The 20,105-nt window shown below is 45.7% G+C and overlaps 1 protein-coding gene across 3 annotated transcripts; it reads left to right on the top strand.

Annotated features, from left to right (window-relative positions):
- The first annotated feature begins 418 nt into the window (after positions 1–418).
- On the top strand, positions 419–11,234 carry LOC109775352 (uncharacterized). Of its 3 annotated transcripts, none has more exons than XM_040391288.3 (11): positions 419–947; positions 1,236–1,709; positions 4,909–5,361; positions 7,056–7,475; positions 8,376–8,483; positions 8,573–8,831; positions 9,050–9,278; positions 9,389–9,536; positions 9,640–9,837; positions 10,819–10,901; positions 11,026–11,234. In XM_040391288.3, the coding sequence occupies exons 1-10, from the start codon at positions 915–917 to the stop codon at positions 10,852–10,854; spliced, it is 2,358 nt and encodes a 785-aa protein (XP_040247222.1). In that variant the 5' UTR covers positions 419–914; the 3' UTR covers positions 10,855–10,901; positions 11,026–11,234. The 3 variants fall into 3 exon arrangements, with proteins under 3 accessions (XP_040247222.1, XP_040247221.1, XP_020189692.2); XM_040391287.3 differs by having other exon boundaries at positions 10,985–11,234; XM_020334103.4 differs by having other exon boundaries at positions 420–947; positions 10,974–11,234.
- The last annotated feature ends 8,871 nt before the right edge of the window (positions 11,235–20,105 follow it).

The raw sequence follows: 20,105 nt of genomic DNA, 5'->3' as shown, positions 1-20,105 counted from the left end.
TAAACTGCTGGGTGCCGTGACCTGTTGATCGTGCTTGCATAATCGTTGCATTCCTGGAGGAAAGACTGAGAGGAAATGACGCGTTGTGATGAATTTCGGTTGCTTTTTATCCAGAAGATTGAAAAATAATATGCTTGGCAAGTAAGATAAGAGTGAAAGAACGATAATCCACTTTTGAGCCCAGGCTCCGCTGCACCCGCGCTGACGATAAAAACAAATACTAGAAAAATTTAAAAAGTTCCATAAAAAGTTCTATGTGGTAGATAAATAGATGCTTGAGGTCCGCTCTAATTTTTAACTCATTTGGACATTTGATCAGCTCTCGGTAAAAAAGACAAATTCGGGATCTGTATAAAAGTTTACTGCTCACGTACTATTCTGACCCGATTTGTCTTTTTGCTGAGAGCTTCTCAGATGTCTAAATATGTTGAAACCTGGAGCGGACCTCACACATCAATTTATCTACCACATAGATTTTTTAAATATTTTTTGAATTTTTCTAGTATTTATTTTGATTTTTTTATCGTATGCACCGAAACGCCGCACTCGCATATGGAAGGGGCTTGGGTTATATTGGTTCTTGTGCCACATCAACAGTACATCCAGTGGCATCGACATGACAGCCCCACCACTTGCATCGATCTCATCTCTCCCATGTTTCCCCTTCTTCTCAACCATATCAAACTTAGACCATAAAAAAGCTGCACTGGCGAATTGCTTTGCTAGCTGCTCCTCTGCAAGTTCCTGAGTGAATCGATTGACGTCTAGCGTTGACCTCACCAATTCCTCAGCAAGCAGTGGCGCCGGAGCAAAGGTGCGCCGTGTGCGGCACTGCTCTAGCCTCCAGTGTCCAGGCCACAGGGCCGTTGCCGGCGGGGGCGGTGGCAGGAAGGGTAAAGGTAGAACCGTAGAAGATGGATCGGTTGAAGAAGAAGGTCAAACAAAAGGTACAAGTATCTGAATTTCTGCATTTGTGCAGTTCACTTTTACATCGTGAATTTGTGATGTTGGTTTTTTGAGAGGTCAAACAGTGTTGTAGATAGCTCTTTTTTTCCCTCACACCCTCTGCAGCTCGGTGACAACTCATCCCATTGTGTTCTTAACTGGATGGCGTCACACCACTTGCCCTCTGTTTCTCCTTGTTATTTATCCTGTCCAAATAAATGATGATTCAGTTTCAACCGTAAGCTATAACGTTACTTGATTAATTGCATGATTTCTTTGTTCTTCTGTAGACAAGCTCGTCTGCCCGAGGGGGGATGATCCAGGTCGAACCCAGTGAACTCCGCTTCCCCTTTCTACCAAATGCGATGCTGTCTGCTTCGTTCTCAATTAAGGTTGTCAATGTCACGGATAACTACGTCGTTTTTGTTACAAGGCCTATGGGCGCAGATGTGGCAAGGTACACAACCTATCCGGACGGAGGAATCCTGCCACCAAGGTCCACACAGGAATTTCTTGTAAGAAGGACAACGAAGAAGTCCGTTGCACAAAGCATCGAGTGCGATGACAAGTACATCGAGTGCGGTGACAAGTACATTCTTTGCAGCACGATTGTGAGTGAGAGCTTCAGTAACTCCAAATATGCCAGTGATTTAGATAAATTCTACCATGATCATGGGGATCAAATCTGGCATAGAATAAAGTTGGGCGTTGTTCTTTACCCAACATATCAACAAGACTCCCCCGACGGTATGCCACATACGGAGGTGAGTTCTCCATACTCTTCGCTGGACAACGTTTAAAGTCAATTTTATTTTGAGTCCATTTTTTATTTATATATGTTCGTATTGGTGGCTCATCAAATTTTATTTCGAGTAGCATGTCCCGTCGGCCCTCCCTTTTTAGGGAAAGCAATGGCAATGGATCTTTATTGACACTCTTTTTTTTTTAGAAAAAGAGTAATAAAGTTGTCAAGCATGGCAACTTTCTTTTCGGATGGCAAGTTTTTTTTTGGATTGTTTTTTCTTTTTGGATAACAAATTTAGTTGTAAAAAACGTCAAGGCCGGATAACTTCGTGCCACACGTGTGGTAAATTATCATTTGGGAAAAATATTTGGGGAAAGGTGATAACACGTTTTTTGCCCACTCATCCAATATAAGTTGTTTATTGGTTACTAGTAAAAGAGCCCGTGCGTTGCAACGGGAAGAAATACCACTCTCCTAACCCAATAATCATGACTCAAGACCACAATATGTTTTCTCTTTATTTCAATGCATAGCATCCCATCTTTGTTGGCTACTTATCCTCCTCCTGACCCTCGCGGGTAGTGCTCACATAATTACAATACGTTTGAATATTGTCAATCCTAAGGCGTCTCTGGTATGAAAGAAAGACAGATCATGCGCTATTAATTAATGTTGCACCCTAAATATTTTTTTAAATGGTTCAGTTGGTAAAATAACATCATAACATGGTAAATTTGTTTAGGTCAATTCCTCCATACCACCTTCAACATGACCATCCTAGGCACTGTCCAGAAGTGTCTGATGCTTGGTTATTTTTTCACCTTTGCATCCTCTTCCCACTTCAGGGATTAATCCATTTGTTCCGTCCCATCCTCTGCTCGTTGACTTGTGATACAGCAACGCCGGCGACGTATAAAAGTCGATGGTGTTGGGTGCGAAGTAGCGAGGCGGGACTATTATTACAATAACAGAGCCAAAATCATCCTTTTTTTTAAGAAAAGGTGGGCACCACGGCCCACGTGGGTGATAGGGGACGGCTGATGGGCTGTTTCGTTCGCTCAGCCTTTCTCGATGGGCTCTTTTGTTCGCTCGATCTTTGTCGGTGCCGGACGAAACTGACGTACGAAGGCAGTAAAAATGGGTGGACGAACGAAACGGACGAAAAATTAGGGGTAAGAAGCGATCTATGCTTTATTATTAGGTACTCCCTCCGTTCCTAAATATAGGGTGTATAGTTTTTGGCACGGAAATTAAAAAACACACATGAAAGGAAAATTTCACAAGTTTTGGGCGAAATTTCACCTGACTAATTGACATGGAAAAATAGAGGAGTTTTCTTGATATATAGGAAATGTAATCAAATCCCTAAAAAAATATCCAAACGAGTGATGCAACGCAATACACCTTATATTTTGGTTTTTTTCTCAAAAAACTATACACCTTATATCAAGGAACGGCGGGAGTATAATAAAGATAATAAAGAGAAAGATTGGTGATCTGCTGAAGATGTTCTAATAACCTCCAACGACGTACGCTCCAACATGACACTCCTAGCTGAACCCCGTCCGCTACAACCGACCAAGATAAAATTTATTCTCCCAATCCGTCATTTCAAAATAAAACTTACATATTCTTTCATCTGCAAGATTTTGAATCCTCAAATGTTAACCTAGCTATGTCAAAAGCAAGCTATTGATAAAGGAAAACACATCCTCCGAAGTGCCAAACCGCGACTCAAGCAGCGGACCCAGGCGGCGTTATCTTCAGACATCTTTTTGCGCCCCCCCCTCTCCCACTCGCCGCTGTTGGAGGCCATTGTAGGGGAAAGCCCGTGTCGTGTGCCGATGATGGTGACACAAGGTCCATCTACCCGCGGCGATGGCTATAAGCGTCCACCTTTGCTTCCCGTGACGGGGCGCTTCCTCCTGTGGCAGCCATGGATCGTGATGGCCTAGATAACAACAACGGCTCCATTCCTTGTCGCGCGTGGGCGGTGGTTAGGGTCGCGGCTCCTATGTGCGGCACACGACCCTTTCCCTGTCGTTTGTTGGGAGGTCTACTTGGTTTGGTACCACTGCCGCTAGATGGCTAATTAGGCCTCCGGTGGCCGGTGATAGTTGGCGTGAGTCATGGCCTCCCCATACCTGGCCGGTGGTGGTTGGATGGCTGGTCGGTGGGGGGTGCGTCGATGCGGCAACAACTGAAAGGACATAAAGTGGTGATGTGCTGGAGTGGGGTTGGTTCGGTGAAGGCTAGGGTCTCCCCCGAAGGTGGAGGATAGGGGCCTAGAGCTTCTCCACGACGATGCCTTCAAGAAGGGGACGACGTAGAAAACGCCTCCATTGCCGGCTTTGGCAACGAGTCAAGAGTAGGGTTTTCACACGGATCTGCTCGGGGAACCTCCATCCAGCCTTGTGTGCATGAGACCGCCACTGATCACCGCTGCCGCGCATGGAGCAGGCCGCACCGGCCATATCAGATCTGACCGGAGGCCAGACCACACGTACAGCCGATCCATCCACAAGGCCCTTCATGCCGCCACCGCTAGTTCGAGATCCGGCCGGCCACAGAGCCACCCGCCGCCGCCGCGCCGCAGGACCCGACCAGCCACACCTCCACACACCGGGGGCCCCACCCCACCCCAAGCCGTGGGAGAGAAGGAGAGATGCCCGCCACCGCCATCTGCCCCCCGGCTTAGCCTGGCGGCCTCACGCAGCGCCGACAGGAGGAGAGGAGGGAGTAGATCAGGGCTCGACGACGGCTAGGGTAGCGGCCCGAGCGAGTCGCCCGGTGCGGGAGTGACGCGGGGGTTACTACCGTGACAACATGTCATGCCGAAGCTACCAAGAACAAAAATATTTTTTTGATTTACTTGAATTTGTTATAAATTATACCTAACCGTGCATTTGACAAAAAACAGACTGGCACAATCTCTTAATTTATTCATTTGTGTAGTATAATTGTATATTGGGATTTTTTTATTCATTTCAGAGGCCAGACAATGTTGTAGATAGCTTTATACCCCGATGTAGCTCAAATTGTTTCCGTCCTACCTATGCAGTTCCACGAAAATTCATGAATACAACTGGATAGCCTCACGTTAACTTGCCCTCTGTTTCTCCTTGTTATTTATCTTGTCCAAATAGATGATGATGCAGTTTTTACCATAAGCTATAACGCTACTTGATTAATTGCATGATTCCTCTGTTCTTCTGTAGTTAAGCTTGCCTGCCCCAGAGGAGCTGATCCAGGTCCAGCCCAGTGAGATCCACTTCCCCTTTCTGCCAAATGTGATGCTGTCAGCTTCGTCCTTAATTAAGGTACTAAACATCACGGATAACTACGTCGTTTTGGTTTCAAGGACACCGGTTGCAAATGTAGCAGAGTACGGAACCCGTCGGAATGCAGGAATCCTACCACCAAGGTCCACACAGGAATTTCTTGTCAGAAGGATAGTGAAGAAGTCCGTTGTGCAGAGCATCAAGTGCGACGACAAGTACCTTCTTTTCAGCACCACTGTGAGCAAGAGCTTCATTAACTCGGAACATTGCGTCGATTTAAATAAATTCTTCGATAAACAGAGTGGTCAAATATGGCATATCAGAGAGTTGGCCGTTGTTCTAGAACCAGCATATCGAGAAGGGTCCCCCGACGGTATGCCACATACTGAGGCAAGTTCCCCTACTCTTCTATGGAGAACGTTCTAAATCAATTTTATTTAGGTGTGTTTGCATTAGTGGCTCATCAGAATTAGTAGCATGTCCTGCCCCCCTGTTTTGGGGAAAACTATCATTTGCAATACTATAAGAAAAAGAAAATATGTTTCTCCCAGCCTCAAAATTTATATTTATTTGCAATACTACGTCAACAGATGCACACACCTCAAAATTTTGTTATATCATTGTACACATGACGCTAAAAACGAAAATATAAAAAACCTCTTGTGAATCCAAGAAAATGAGTGTAGCTAGTGACTGGATATGAAGTCACTAATCAAGCATGCCAGATCCTATTACTAAGCTATCAACAGTGCTTGAAGCAGATCTCACTGGTAATAACCTCCAACGACGTACATGCTGACTGTGACATTCTCCTGAACATCTGCTCGCTGTAGCACACCAAGATGGAATATATTATTTGCCCAATACAGGTCACTCAAAATTAAATTACGAGTTCTTTGACCCAACTACAAGAGTTTGAATTCTCAAATGTAAACCTAGCTATGTCAAGAACAAGCTATCAACATCTGTAGAAAACTGAGGACACTCAACCAATAGAATTGACATCGTTATATCAGTGAGCACTCCAAGTAGATTGCAGCCTCAGCATTCCACCATGAGCAGTGCTAGGCGGACGATAAAATCTGAACGATTCCCACACGACGATGACGTCCAGCCGGGGAATCCTGTCCACGGCCGAGCAACGTCCATTGGATTGGTGGTCGTGCACACATCGCTCGCACTTTGTCGTGTGTAGAGCAATTCCGTTCCACCATTGATGCTAACCGGCAGATGCTTCTACTATCTCCATCAAACTGGACCTCGTCTGAGAAAAGCTACAACCATCAAATAAGCCGCATTCTTCAATTCTGGGGCTTCAGGCATTACCAGCGTTTGCACATTCTTCAATTCAGGCGTTTTGCTGTTTCTCCGTGGCTTTTATCTTAGTCTGGTGGACTTTGCTGTTGCCTTTCCTGTTTCCCTGTAATAGACCTAGTAGTAAGTGCTTTGTTCATTAGTCTAGCCGTGTTTGGAAGTGAGACGTTGAACCTGTTTGAACTGGATCTTGATTTCTTTATATGAAATCGGAGGGGGGGAACCCCTCTTTTGCTCAAAAAAAAAAAAAAAACAACGTTTGCACATGAGGACTGAGATACTGTTGTGGGGGCTAGTTTTACTACGACTGATGTGGGGTAGGGGGGCAGGGTAAAAGCAGACTGGCTCGACTGAACCAGACAGGGTTCAGGTATTTGGTCCGTACTAATTCAGAATAATTCGTCAGCTCCGACTTCTAACAGAATTCTAAACCGTCTAAATTGTTGTTAGAAACTTACATATATCTAAGAGTGCACACATGTCACCTGACATAAGTTGTCATCCTTAAATCTGGTGTTGCCCAGACATAAGTGCACAAATGCCCGAGATGTTTAAATAAGTAAGAGTTCAAAGAGATAAACATGGTAAATTACATGAAATTTTTGCATAACTGAGTATTAGAAACAGTTGTACATATTTGCAACTGGCCTTCCATGAGAAAAAAAATCAGTATGCGCTATAGGTTTTATTATATTGTACTTTGCTGAACTGAAGAACTATATCAAGTGGTAACTGACGGAATCAATCCATTACTTTCGTCTTCGTTGTAGGAGCTGATCCAGGTCATTCCCCATGAGCTCCGCTTTCCGTTTGTTCCAGATGAGAGTATATCAGTTACATCTTTGATTAAGGTAGTCAACATGACAGATGACTACATCGCTTTCCATCCAAGGTATAATGTGGCCAATATGGCAGAATACACCATGACACCTACGGGAGGAATCCTGCGACCATGGTCCACACAAGATATCGTGGTAACGAGGAAATCAAGGAAGGGGGTTCTACAGAGCATTAAATGCAACGACACGAATTTTCTGTACAGCACCGTTGTGAGTGAGGATTTCCAGAGCGACGATCTTGGAAAATTCTATGATACAGAAGTGGGCGTTATATGGCACAAGCTGGAGTTGGGTGTTCTTCTTGAAGAAGACACCCAGTTGCAGCCCTCAGAGTTTCTGACACATAACGAGGTGAGCTCCTGACACTCAACCTACAGAATGCCTGAATAAATATTATTTATGCACATAATCTAGCCTCACCAAGGTTAGTAATGTAGGCCCTCTTTTTCTCTCAGATAGTGATAGTATAAGTTCGTAGTAAATAACTGTGTTGATTCTATGTGGAAAATGTTAGAGTTGTCGGAATAGGCAAGGCATTTAAATGTTAAAAGTCATAATATAAAAGTTCCTCTGTAGTAGGGAACTTGTATCAAAGTGATGGGTTCTACTAAATCTTAAATTCCATCGCACTATTCACATGATTTTGCACATACACTTTCTTATTTTACCATACTTGTTAATGGTGTCGACTTCAATGACCTATGGAACTGCCCCACTACACGTCAAAACCATCATGTTGCAACATGGGATACCATGCACCTATATAGCCCACAAGGGATGTATTATCACACACGTAAGCTTGTTTGGATGAGAAATGTACATAGGCGATATGTTGCCATACATGTTTTGTTTCCTTTCTGCCAAACTTGTTGAAGGTCCGCTGGACAAAAGGTTTTCCACACTTAACATGAGGAAAACTATATTGACAGAGTTTTTTCCCAATATATAAGCATGTAGAGCTCAAAGGGAATTGCATAAATTTATCTCCCTCCCTTCTCCGTGAAATTTACATCGCTGACAGTAATATGATGGTATTAAAAAATAATTACATTGTAGCACAACATTAAGAAAGATGGTAATTCACTGGGATCTGCCTTCTTTTCTCTGGAATAATAGGTCTACATATTAATTCATGTTTCGTCAATTAGTTCCAGATTTACTTTGAATATATTTTGATAGAAATATCCATTTAAGCCAAAAGTGCTGGGATAAGTGCAATCCCTCATTAATTCCAATAACTTCTTTATGCAGACAGAATCCACACTTGACCCTATGTCGTTACAACATCTGAAAGACATCACAAACAACTTTTCCAATGAGAGAATACTTGGTAGAGGTGGTTTCGGTGTGGTATATAAGGTAAGGTAAAAACATATATGTTTTTTTGTCTTCTTAAAGTGTAAACCGTATTTGACCGGAAAAACATACTAATACGGGACTTTAAACAGGGAGTGCTAGGAAACGGAAAAATGGTAGCTGTGAAGAAACTTGTGCAGTCAATGCCAAGTTCACAACAGCAATTTGAGAATGAGGTTAATCTTCTTATGAAACTAAAGCACCCAAATATAGTGCGACTAGTAGGATACTGCTATGAAACACAGCATTTACGTGGTCATCATGAAGGAAAAATTGTTTTTGCTTGGAACACAGAATGTTTGCTTTGCTTGGAGTTTCTTCTTAAGGGAAGTCTTGATAAGTACATTTCAGGTATGAAATTTAGCAGGTCTTTATTTTCTACTTTTCATCTCTATATGAGACTGTAATTTCGTTGTTTGATCATAGTTACTAAAAGCCATGTTCTATGAATGAAAATAAAAGAGAGTATACAATATAAATTTCAAAATCTTTCTATATATAGAGCACACCAATAATAATAGATTTTAAGATATCTTCTATAGACTGCTCTCTTTTGTTTTCAAATGCAGATGCATCTTCTGGACTTGACTGGCCCACACGCCTCAAAATAATTGAGGGAATTTTCTATGGTCTACAATACCTGCACGAGCAATCCGACGGTCCCATCATTCACTTGGACCTAAAACCTGCGAACGTATTGCTTGATAAAAATATGATACCAAAACTTACGGACTTTGGTCTATCAAGATTATTTGATCAGAAACAGACTATTCACACCGCAATTAATAGTGGGACGCTGTAAGTGAACCGCCTCTTGATAATCCATTGCTTTTAATAAGGAGAGAAATGTGTTTCCTTTGCCTTTCCCTTAATATTTTATATTCACCTATTCACATTAATTAATGCAGAGGTTATATGCCACCAGAATACTTACGAGGTATAATCACACCTATGTCAGACATATTTGCTTTGGGTGTAACTATCATGGAGGTAATAACGGGACACAGGGAGTACCCATATGATATTAGAACATCTTCAACGGAATTCATTGAGCATGTAAGGCAACTCTGTATCAACTTCCGAGGCCCCTTTTCATAGAGATCATGTGGCGTTGTACCATCGCATAGTAAGACTTCATATTTGTGTTCCGATTTTACAGGAACTTCAAAAGTGGAGAAATGTGCTGCAAAAACAACAGGGGTATACATCGCTTGAAATAGATTGCCAACAAATAACAAGATGCATTCAAATAGGTCTAATCTGTGTGAATCCTGAGCGGACCAAAAGACCTACAATGAAGAAAATTATAGATATGCTTCAAGGTTCGAAAAGTATGGATTGGTACATTAGCAATGAGGTAATGTCACGTGCAAGCAGTGTACGATAGTGTCAGGGTATTCTGTAGCATATAATGTATTAGTCTCCTTTTCCAACCCTAGAGAGTACGAAAACATTGCATTTGTATATTTATACTCCCTCCGTCCGAAAAAAACTTGTCTCTCAAATGGATGTATCTAACATCAAATTAGTGCTAGATACATCTATTTGAGAGACAAGCTTGGGACAAGCTTTTCCGGACGGAGGGAGTACCTAGAAAATGAAAAAAAATACTATAACTTCAATACTTATTTACATTGCAAGTAGTAACCTAGTCGCTAGGACTAAGCTATGTGCTTGATGCATACCTTCTATGCCACTTTGTAACTTGAATCCCATTATCATAAATTTCTCTAGTCTATTTTGGGTAGCAAAAACTGCTTCCAAATCAGTTGACGGTCCACAGAATGGCTCCCTAAGTCCAATATTGTTTTGTGACAAAACTATGCATGTATCTACTTTTCTTTGTCAAATTAATTTGTGAACTCATATGTTTATTCAAATAACGAAGTTTAAGGTAGGCATTACTCCTCATGGGTCTTAAATGACTGTTATTTTAGGCATATGTAAAGTCAACTCATAAAACTCTGAGGGCCTTGGTTCACATGATTTATAAAACGCGGAAAGAAGAAAAACACAGGAATATAGCGTCATGACATATTGAATACTACAAGATTGCATGGTCGTTTTATTATGGATGGGAAAACATAGGATTCTTCACATTCCAAAATTCCTTTGGAAAATCCATTGTATCAAAGAGGCCTTGAGTACTGATACCTTGACAAATCCTTATGTTAGATAACATTATACAAGTTTTGGTTGTGTGTATAAATCTACTACAACATAAATTACTGGTCAACTATGCATTTGGAGATCGTGTCGACGGTTGAAACAAAATCTTTTGAGAACAGGAGAGAGTATAAATAAAGCAAAATTTAACCAACAATCTGGTCCATTCCAGTTATCAAGCCCGAACATCCAGGTGGAGGCGCCATAATTTAGCAAAGGAGATTTGTCACAACGTCCATTGCTTCCGTCTTTCAGGTATGCCACTTTCGGATGTTTAACAATGCTATAAAGTGACCGATGTATATAAATCTTATTTGCTGGCTTCAGTTGTTCCACAGCGCTTTGAGCCTCTGTTCATAGGTGTCCTTTCCAACTGGAGTTTATGCTCGACGACTGGCTACACCAGCGAATTTCACATCACGTCTGAAATTGTGTTGGTTCCTGGAGAAATATGTATGTAGTGCCATGGACTCACATCTGTTTTGTTTTCATATTATTGTTCGGCTCCTTCCTGTGCCGTGTACACCACTAATAGGCATTGCATGATCCAGCATGACTTGTGTGTAAACATTGATCCTTTTGACTTGAGATTAGCACTGTTGGTCGCAGTCGCAGCTGTGCGAGAGCGGAAACGTCTTACCCTCTCATGGGCGACGTGTTGCATGTTATAGGCAGGTGTGCGAGACCTGATCACGCGTACAATGCTGTTGGAGATACAACTTGGAGGAGAAGAAATACAAGAGATAAGGGAGCAAGTTACAACCGAATATGAGATAACTATATGCGCCTGTCTATCTCTATCTATCTCCTAACTACAAGAGAATATCTCCTAATATGACCGGATACATTGTATGTTTAACACCCTCCATTAATCACAACTTGGTCAAGTTGAGATTATGCTTGAAATCTTCAAAGCTTCTTACAGGTAAGGCCTTTGTGAATCCATCTGCAACTTGATCTCTGGAATGCACAAACCGGATGTCAAGTTTCTTCTGAGCAACTCTTTCTCTGACAAAACGGAAATCAATTTCTATATGCTTTGTTCTGGCATGAAAGACTGGATTTGCAGAAAGATAGGTGGCACCAAGATTATCACACCACAGGCATGGGGCTTGTGTAGTTTTCACACCAAGCTCCTTCAACATGGATTGAACCCATATGATTTATGCTATAGCATTTGCTAATGCTTTATATTCTGCCTCTGTACTTGATCTAGAGACAGTAGCCTGTTTTCGTGCACACCATGAGATTAAGTTAGGTCCAAAAAACACTGCGAACCCACCAGTTGACCTTCTGTCATCCAAGCATCCTGCCCAATCGGCACTGACAAGAGTAGAGGGTGACTTGCTAAACTTTCGACCAATGCTCAATGTGTTTTTGACGTATCTGACTGTACGTTTTGCAGCTGTCAAGTGAACAGTAGTAGGTGCATGCAAGAACTGACATACTTTGTTAACAACAAAGGAGATGTCAGGCCTAGTAAGAGTGAGATACTGCAGTGCTCCTACTAAGCTTCTATATCTTGTGCTGCCCTCTTGATCCAAGAGTGTCCCTTCTGTAAGAGACAATTTTTCTGAACTGGATAAAGGAGTGGGTGAGCGCTTACAACCTTGTAGACCAGCCTTTTTTACCAGATCAGTTGCATACTTTTCCTGAGAGAGATGAAGCCCATCGTTGTGTCTCTTCACCTCAATTCCAAGGAAGAAATGCAGGTTTCCAAGATCCTTCAACGCAAAATCTGTACCCAAGTCCTTTAACAATCCTGTGATTGCTTCATCAGATGAGCTTGTCACAATAATATCATCAACATATATGAGAACAAATATGCATGTGTTGGACTTGTTGTAAATAAACAATGAGGTGTCAGACTTAGATGGAATAAAGCCAAGTGCCTGCATCTTATGGCAGAGACGAGAATACCACGCCCTTGGAGCTTGCTTTAGTCCATACAGAGCTTTGTCAAGTTTGCAAACATAGGAGGGAGCACTTTTGCTTTCAAACCCAGGAGGTTGTTTCATGTACACTTCCTCTTCCAGAACACCATGAAGAAACGCGTTTTGTACATCTAATTGCCTCAGACTCCAGCCTCTGGAAACAACAATAGAAAGGACAAGACGGATGGTAGCAGCTTTAACAACTGGACTAAAGGTGTCCTCATAGTCTATACCATACCGTTGCTTGAAGCCTTTTGCAACGAGTCTAGCCTTATAATGATCAATGGTTCCATCAGATTTTCTCTTAATTCTGAACACCCACTTGCAATCAATAAGATTTTTACCGTGCTGTGGAGGAACCAAGTGCCATGTCTTGTTTTTCTCTAGAGCTTTGTATTCTTCACACATTGCCCTTTTCCATTTTTATTGCCAAGAGCCTCTTCAAGGGTGCTGGGCTCGCCTGGTTCACCTGTAGAGCATACCAAACCATACTTGGTTATGTTTTTGTAATTTAAAGGTTGAATTACCCCTTGTTGAAGCCTTGTGTGACGTGGAGGTGCAGGAGAGCTCGTAGCCGCAAAAGATCCCGTCGCCCTTTCTGGAGACAGGACAACAATGGACTTCGAGGTGGATCCGCCTGTAGCAGCCGGTTCAGAGAGGATCTGATCTTCTGTGGCAACGGGCCGAGGCGCTGGTGAGGTGGGAGCCGCAGAAGATCCCATGATGACGCAGGCCCGCTGGAGTCAGGGGCTGTCTCGACGGGCGCCTGGCGAACGGCGGAACGCCGCTTATAGCACACAGGCTGGGCCGCAAAGCGCGTGTGACCTTGGCCACCCTCGGGCTGCCGAGTGGCAGCCGGTGATTGGTGCGGGCCAGAGGGCGCGCCTCACCCGGTCGGAGGTGGCCGCGTGTCAAGCGGCGGGTCGATGGCGCGCGTGCGGCCGACCGCGGCTGGCGCGTCTGGTTGGTCTGCCGCGGATCCGCAGCTGTCACCTGGCGCAGATCCCGGAGACGATTGCATGGGTCGCTGCGACGGAAATCCCGAGGAGGATATGGTCCCCTCGTCGCGGCACACGCGATATAACCCGCCCGGGACGATTTCTTTGTCATTTTCTTCACCGTTTTCGCTGTTTGATTCCCCTGGCTCTCCTGTAACATCAACAGAAGACTCATGCGCACTGTTTAGAGGGTTAGCCAACATATGATCATCACAATTGTTAATGCCCCCTTGATCATAGCTAAGAAGATTAGGAGGTAGCAAAAGGATTTCTTTTTGGAGAAGGGCACCAGCATTGGGATGAAGATCTGAGAAAGGAAATTTGGTCTCATCAAAGACCACGTCTCGTGAGATATAGACACGTCCCGTGGAGATGTCAAGGCACTTTACACCTTGTGTTGTGCACTATATCCAAGGAAAGCACATTGCTTGGAGTGGAACATTAGTTTGCGCTTGTTGTAGGGACGTAGGTTTGGCCAACATGCACAACCGAAAACACGAAGTGTAGTGTTGTCCGGCTTGGTGTGAAGAAGGCATTCTACTGGAGTTTCATTATTTATGACACGGCTAGGAAGCATGTTAATAATGTGGACAACAGTAAGAAACGCTTCGTCCCAAAATTTTAGAGGCATGGAGGCATGTGCTAAAAGAGCGAGGCCAACTTCAACAATGTGGCGATGCTTGCGTTCAGCGGAGCCATTTTGTTGGTGAGCGTGGCGGCATGACACAAGATGTGAGACGCCAAGAGTTTGGAAGAAGGAGTTCAATTTCTCGTACTCCCCTCCCCAGTCGGACTGGACATCAACGATTTTAGAGTCAAACTTACGTTCAACAAGTGCTTGAAAGTTTTTAAACACTTGAGAAACGTCGGATCTTTTCTTAAGAAGATAAATCCAAGAAAACTTGCTGTGGTCGTCAATGAAACTCACATAGTAGGTGTGTCTACCAACTGAACTAGGGGCAGGCCCCCACACATCATAAAAAATCAATTGCAACTATTTGGTAGAAACACTAGTGGAATTGGATAAGGCAATTGATGACTTTTAGCTCACTGACAAGAATACAAAATAGTTTCAACATTACGCTCACCAACATGCGGGAGCTTATTTTTCCTAAGCAATTTTCAACTAAAGAAAAAGAAGCATGTCCTAATCGATCGTGCCACCGTGTTGATGAAAGTTTGACAACACCAAAAGCTCGTTTATTGGATCTTGTGCGCTCTGGAATCAATGGGTAGAGCCCTCGAACACATCTACCTCGATAGAGGATTCTCCTCGTTGCCTGATCCTTGATCAAAAAGAAATAGGGATGAAATTCAAGGAAAACATTATTGTCAAGAGCAATTTTATGAACAGAGAGGAGACTTTTGTTGGCACTAGGAACATGCAAGATTTTCCTAAGGTGAATTTTACGATTAGGGGTATTAAAAATTGAATGACCAATGTGGTTTATCCCCATACCTTCACCACTGGCCGTGTGGATTTGATCCTTGCCGCGGTATTTTTCCTTCATGGTTACCTTTTCAAGTTCATTGGTGATGTGGTTGGTGGCACCACTGTCGACATACCAATTGGTGTCGATCCCATAGGCGCCATCCGCAGCAACAACAACTTTTTCTTCATCTTGAGAAGAATCATCATCGTCCTCATAACGGTACCAGCAGTCCTTGGCCGTGTGCCCTGGCTTGCCACAGATCTGACAGCGAGGTGCATCTGGGCGTGCTTGAAGGAAATATGCCCTAGAGGCAATAATAAAGTTATTATTTATTTCCTCATATCATGATAAATGTTTATTATTCATGCTAGAATTGTATTAAACAGAAACATAATACATGTGTGAATACATAGACATACATAGTGTCACTAGTATGCCTCTACTTGACTAGCTCGTTAATCGAAGATGGTTGAGTTTCCTAGCCATGGACATGAGTTGTCATTTGATTAACGGGATCACATCATTAGAAGAATGATGTGATTGACTTGACCCATTCTGTTAGCTTAGCACTTGATCGTTTAGTATGTTGCTATTGCTTTCTTCATGACTTATACATGTTCCCATGACTATGAGATTATGCAACTCCCGTTTACCGGAGGAACACTTTGTGTGCTACCAAACGTCACAACGTAACTGGGTGATTATAAAGGTGCTCTACGAGTAAAGAGACTTGCCGGTAACGAGATTGAACTAGGTATTGAGATACCAACGGTCGAATATCGGGCAAGTAACATACCGATGACAAAGGGAACAACGTATGTTGTTATGCGGTTTGACCGATAAAGATCTTCGTAGAATATGTGGGAGCCAATATGAGCATCCAGGTTCCGCTATTGGTTATTGACCGGAGACGTGTCTCGGTCATGTCTACATAGTTCTCGAACCCGTGGGGTCCGCATGCTTAAAGTTTGGTGACAATCCGTATTATGAGTTTTTGTGTTTTGATGCACCGAAGGTAGTTTGGAGTCCCGGATATGATCACGGACATGACGAGGAGTCTTGAAATGGTCGAGACGTAAAGATTGATATATTGGATGACTATGTTCGGACACGGGAAGTGTTTCGGGAGGTTTCGGACATTTACCAGAGTACCGGGGGGGGGGGGGTTACCGGAACTCCCCGGGGAGTATATTGGGCCTAATGGGCCTTAGTGGGAGAAGAGGAGGGGCGGCCAGGGCAGCCGCGCGCCCCGTCCCCCTCTAGTCTGAATTGGACAAGGAGGGGGGGCGGCGCCCCCCTTTTTCCTTCTCCTCCTCTCTCCCTTTCTTCCCTTCTCCTACTCCAACAAGGAAAGGAGGAGTCCTAGGCGCGCCCTCCTTGTCCGGCCGCCTCTTCTCCCTTGCTTCTTTATATACGGGGGCAGGGGGCACCTCTAGACACACAAGTTGATCTGTTGATCTCTCCCAGCCGTGTGCGGTGCCCCCCTCCACCATATTCCACCTCGGTCATATCGTAGCGGTGCTTAGGCGAAGCCCTGCGTTGGTAGCAACATCATCACCGTCATCACGCCGTCGTGCTAACGGAACTCTCTCGTGAAGCTCTGCTGGATTGGAGTTCGCGCGACGTCATCGAGCTGAACGTGTGCTGAACTTGGAGGTGCCGTACGTTCGGTACTTGGATCGGTCGGATCGTGAAGACGTACGACTACATCAACCGCGTTGTGCTAACGCTTCCGCTTTCGGTCTACGAGGGTACGTGGACAACACTCTCTTCTCTCGTTGCCATGCATCACCATGATCTTGCGTGTGCGTAGGATTTTTTTTGAAATTACTATGTTCCCCAACAGTGCTCTGGTAGAACCACCGTGGAGACCCCTGTTGCTGGTGTACGAGGGCCGGTCATCGTGGGAGTTGCTGTTCCCACCGTTTCCCCCACCAGAGTTCTTGCCCCTGGGACGCGGCGATCCGCGTTGATGAGAGGAGCCACGGCCGCGGCCGTGGAAAGCAGCATTGGCCGACGACTTGAACCCGCCCGAGGAATGGAAGAGCGCCACGCGCTGGTCGAAGTTGCTCATCATGGAGAAGAGTTCGTCGATGGAGACCGGCATGATGCCTGCGTTGAGGGCGGACACCAGGGGCTGGTAGTCCATGTCCAGCCCATGGAGGATGTAGGAGACGAGCTCGTCGTCCTGGACAGGCTTGCCGGCGGCGGTGAGCTCATCCGCTAGGCCGCGCATGTAGGCGAAGAAGGTGGCGACGGACTGGGTCCCCTTCTGCGCTTTGATGAGAGCCGTGCGGATGTTATTCACCCGGCTCAGAGATTGGGACGAGAACATCCCCGCCAAGGCTGCCCAGAGCGCGTGGGACGTGGTGATCACGGTCACCTGCACAAGCACTTCTTTTGACAGGTTATTCAGCAAGTAGCCTAGTACCTGCTGGTCCTCCCGAACCCAGATGGGGTGGACAGGGTTGGGCGCCGATGATTCCTTCCCGTCTTTATCCTTGGTGACGAGGAACCGGGGCGGCTTCGATGTGGTGCCATCGGCATAGCCAAAGACATCAGCACCTCGCAACTGCGGCACGATCTGGGCGCGCCACAAGACGTAGTTGGTGCGGGTGAGTTTCTCCATGACTTGCTGGTTGAGGTTTGGGTGGGAGGAACCGGAGGAAGACATGGCTAGGGCACTAATGGAGATGATCTAGATTAGATGTTTGGAGGAGGAAGGCTCTGTATACCATGTGTGAGAGCGGAAACGTCTTACCCTCTCGTGGGCGACGTGTTGCATGTTATATAGGCAGGTGTGCGAGACCTGATCACGCGTACAATGCTGTTGGAGATATAACTTGGAGGAGAAGAAATACAGGAGATAAGGGAGCAAGTTACAACCGAATATGAGATGACTATATGTGCCTGTCTATCTCTATCTATCTCCTAACTACAAGAGAATATCTCCTAATATGACCGGATACATTGTATGTTTAACAGCAGCAAGCACTACTAGCTAGCTAGCTAGATTTATATGCTTTCCTGCAGTTAGAATTGTTCCTTGGTGTAATGAGACTGATGGTTGAGTCATTCAAACTTTGGTTTTACTTTTACCTCCAGTATTTTTATCGCTCACTGGCAATCTTTTCACAAGCATAGGTGTTCGCCTGACTGTTTGGCCTCGTGCTGCTCCCGCGAGCAGCCCGGGCGCCCAGCCTCTGCCGCTAGCAACCCCCCTCCCCCTGCCTCGCCGCCGTCGGAAAGCGCAATTGGGCGAAGTCTGCTCGGCATCGGCGGCGGCGGGGCCTCCCCTCCCTCTCGTGTGGCTTCGGTGGCGCAAGGCGCGCACTGGATCTCGCGTGCGTGCGGCGCTGGCGTGGTACATCATGGCAACGCGGATCTGGTCATTTCGTGGCGGCGTGGTAGGGTTTGGCCATGGCGACGACGGCTGGCCACGGCGGAGGCGCGGCTGGGCGCCGACGGCTCCACCCTGCGTGGATCTCGGGCCTCCTCCTCCTTCCTTGCTCTGTTGGTGCGCCACCGGCTATAGGGATGACCTCCTCGCGTGGTGCTCCTCTGCACTCGCCGGTGGACGGCCCTTTCGTCCCAACCTAGGGGTAGGCTGATCGGGTCCTGCCAGATCCGGCCATGCAGTGTTGCCGCCGATCTGTGGGCTCGAGTCCAGGGTTGTAGGCCATGGTCGACGGGAGCAGCATGGGGTCATCCAGGGGCGTAAAGGCGGCCCCTTTTATCTTGTTTCTTCGATGGGCGGTGACCGATGGCTCGGCGGGCCTTGGAGGCGGGGAGATCTGGGATGCGGGGTGGCGGCCCTGGAAGGTGGTCTGCATGGTCGGCTCTTCGGCGAACGGTGTTGCGGTGGTGGTGGTGTTTCTCCTTGGCTATGCGGGCAGCAAGGAGTAAGGCGGCAGGGATCCTGACGATGGCATTGCTTCGGCCAGGGTATCATTTAGATCTGGTGTGGAGGCTTGTTTTGGTGGCGGCGGATTTGGACCGTGGTACTTCGATGTGTTGTGAGAGTGCCTTCGGGCGAAAGCTCAGCGCTTTGGTGCCGACGGCAGCAATGCGTGTGGGTGTCGTGTCCCTGTTGGGGGCGTCGTTGTGTTATCTCTCCTCAAGTAAGGGCTCCGAGTGAAAACCCTTGACTGTGTCTTTGGTCTCGATGGAGGCGGCATGTTATGTCGTCATCCTCTTGGGGGCGTCGTCCTGGAGCGTAGGTGCCCACCGGTTGCATTTCTTCGCCATCGGCGGGCGAGCTCGGATCCTATCTCGAAGCTCCTTCATCTCTGGCTTGGGGCAATGCCGATAGCTTTCTATCCTTTACACGTGACGTTGAGAGCATCGCTCTCGGTCCTTGTTGTCTGCAGGCAGGATTGGTGCTCCACGGTCTGGAGTGAGAGGGTAGGTGCCCTCTCCGGCGACAACTTGGCGTGTGTGTTGCATCGACGTCCGGTGGTTTCTCTTGGAGGCACGGTCTCTCTTCCAGTTAGTAGCCTTGGGTGTTTCTTGATGGAGAGTGGGCACTCTTGTAATCTTGTTCTATCTTTGATCTCCTTTGTAACACTAGTGCAGAATCGGGACTAAAGCGCCCCCCCTTTTAGTGCCGGTTCGTCACGAACCGGGACCAAAGGCCCACCATGTGGCACGAGCCTGCGCCGGGTGCTGGGGGCCTTTAGTTAACCAACCGGGACTAAAAGGTTTAGGGGTTTATGGGTTTATGGTTTATTTTTTCCTTTTAATTTTTTGTTTTCCATTTAACTCTTTTTCATTTCAAACATATTTTACGCTACTACATATTGTACACGTTATGCATATATAAATAGAATTTCTCGTAGAACCGATTATATACATATCATCGAATTTGTCGTACGACCATTCACACACACACACACACACACACACACATATACAATTTCTCCTAGGTTTAATCCGCTGCCACCATCCATGAGCACTTTAGTAAGCCGAAAGACGTCCACAATTGGACTAAGGACCAAAGAGGCTGGAGCTCGGACTATTTGGAATGGCGGTTCCTCACTAGCATTAAAGGTTATAGCCGTGTCATTCTAGGGATTTGTTGCTGCCACGAGGCAG

This window comes from Aegilops tauschii, chromosome 5 (assembly GCF_002575655.3).
Source record: "Aegilops tauschii subsp. strangulata cultivar AL8/78 chromosome 5, Aet v6.0, whole genome shotgun sequence".
Lineage (NCBI taxonomy): Eukaryota > Viridiplantae > Streptophyta > Magnoliopsida > Poales > Poaceae > Aegilops > Aegilops tauschii.
This window is presented reverse-complemented; position numbering and strand designations above follow the sequence as displayed.

What these genes read in the sequence shown, in the direction of transcription:
- LOC109775352 (XM_040391288.3), top strand. Translation starts at nt 915, where the DNA reads ATGGATCGGTTGAAGAAGAAGGTCAAACAAAAG. An exon ending in ACGGTATGCCACATACTGAG is followed by an intron (nt 5,362 to 7,055) that starts GCAAGTTCCCCT and finishes TCTTCGTTGTAG; the next exon opens with GAGCTGATCCAGGTCATTCC. An exon ending in AGTTTCTGACACATAACGAG is followed by an intron (nt 7,476 to 8,375) that starts GTGAGCTCCTGA and finishes TTCTTTATGCAG; the next exon opens with ACAGAATCCACACTTGACCC.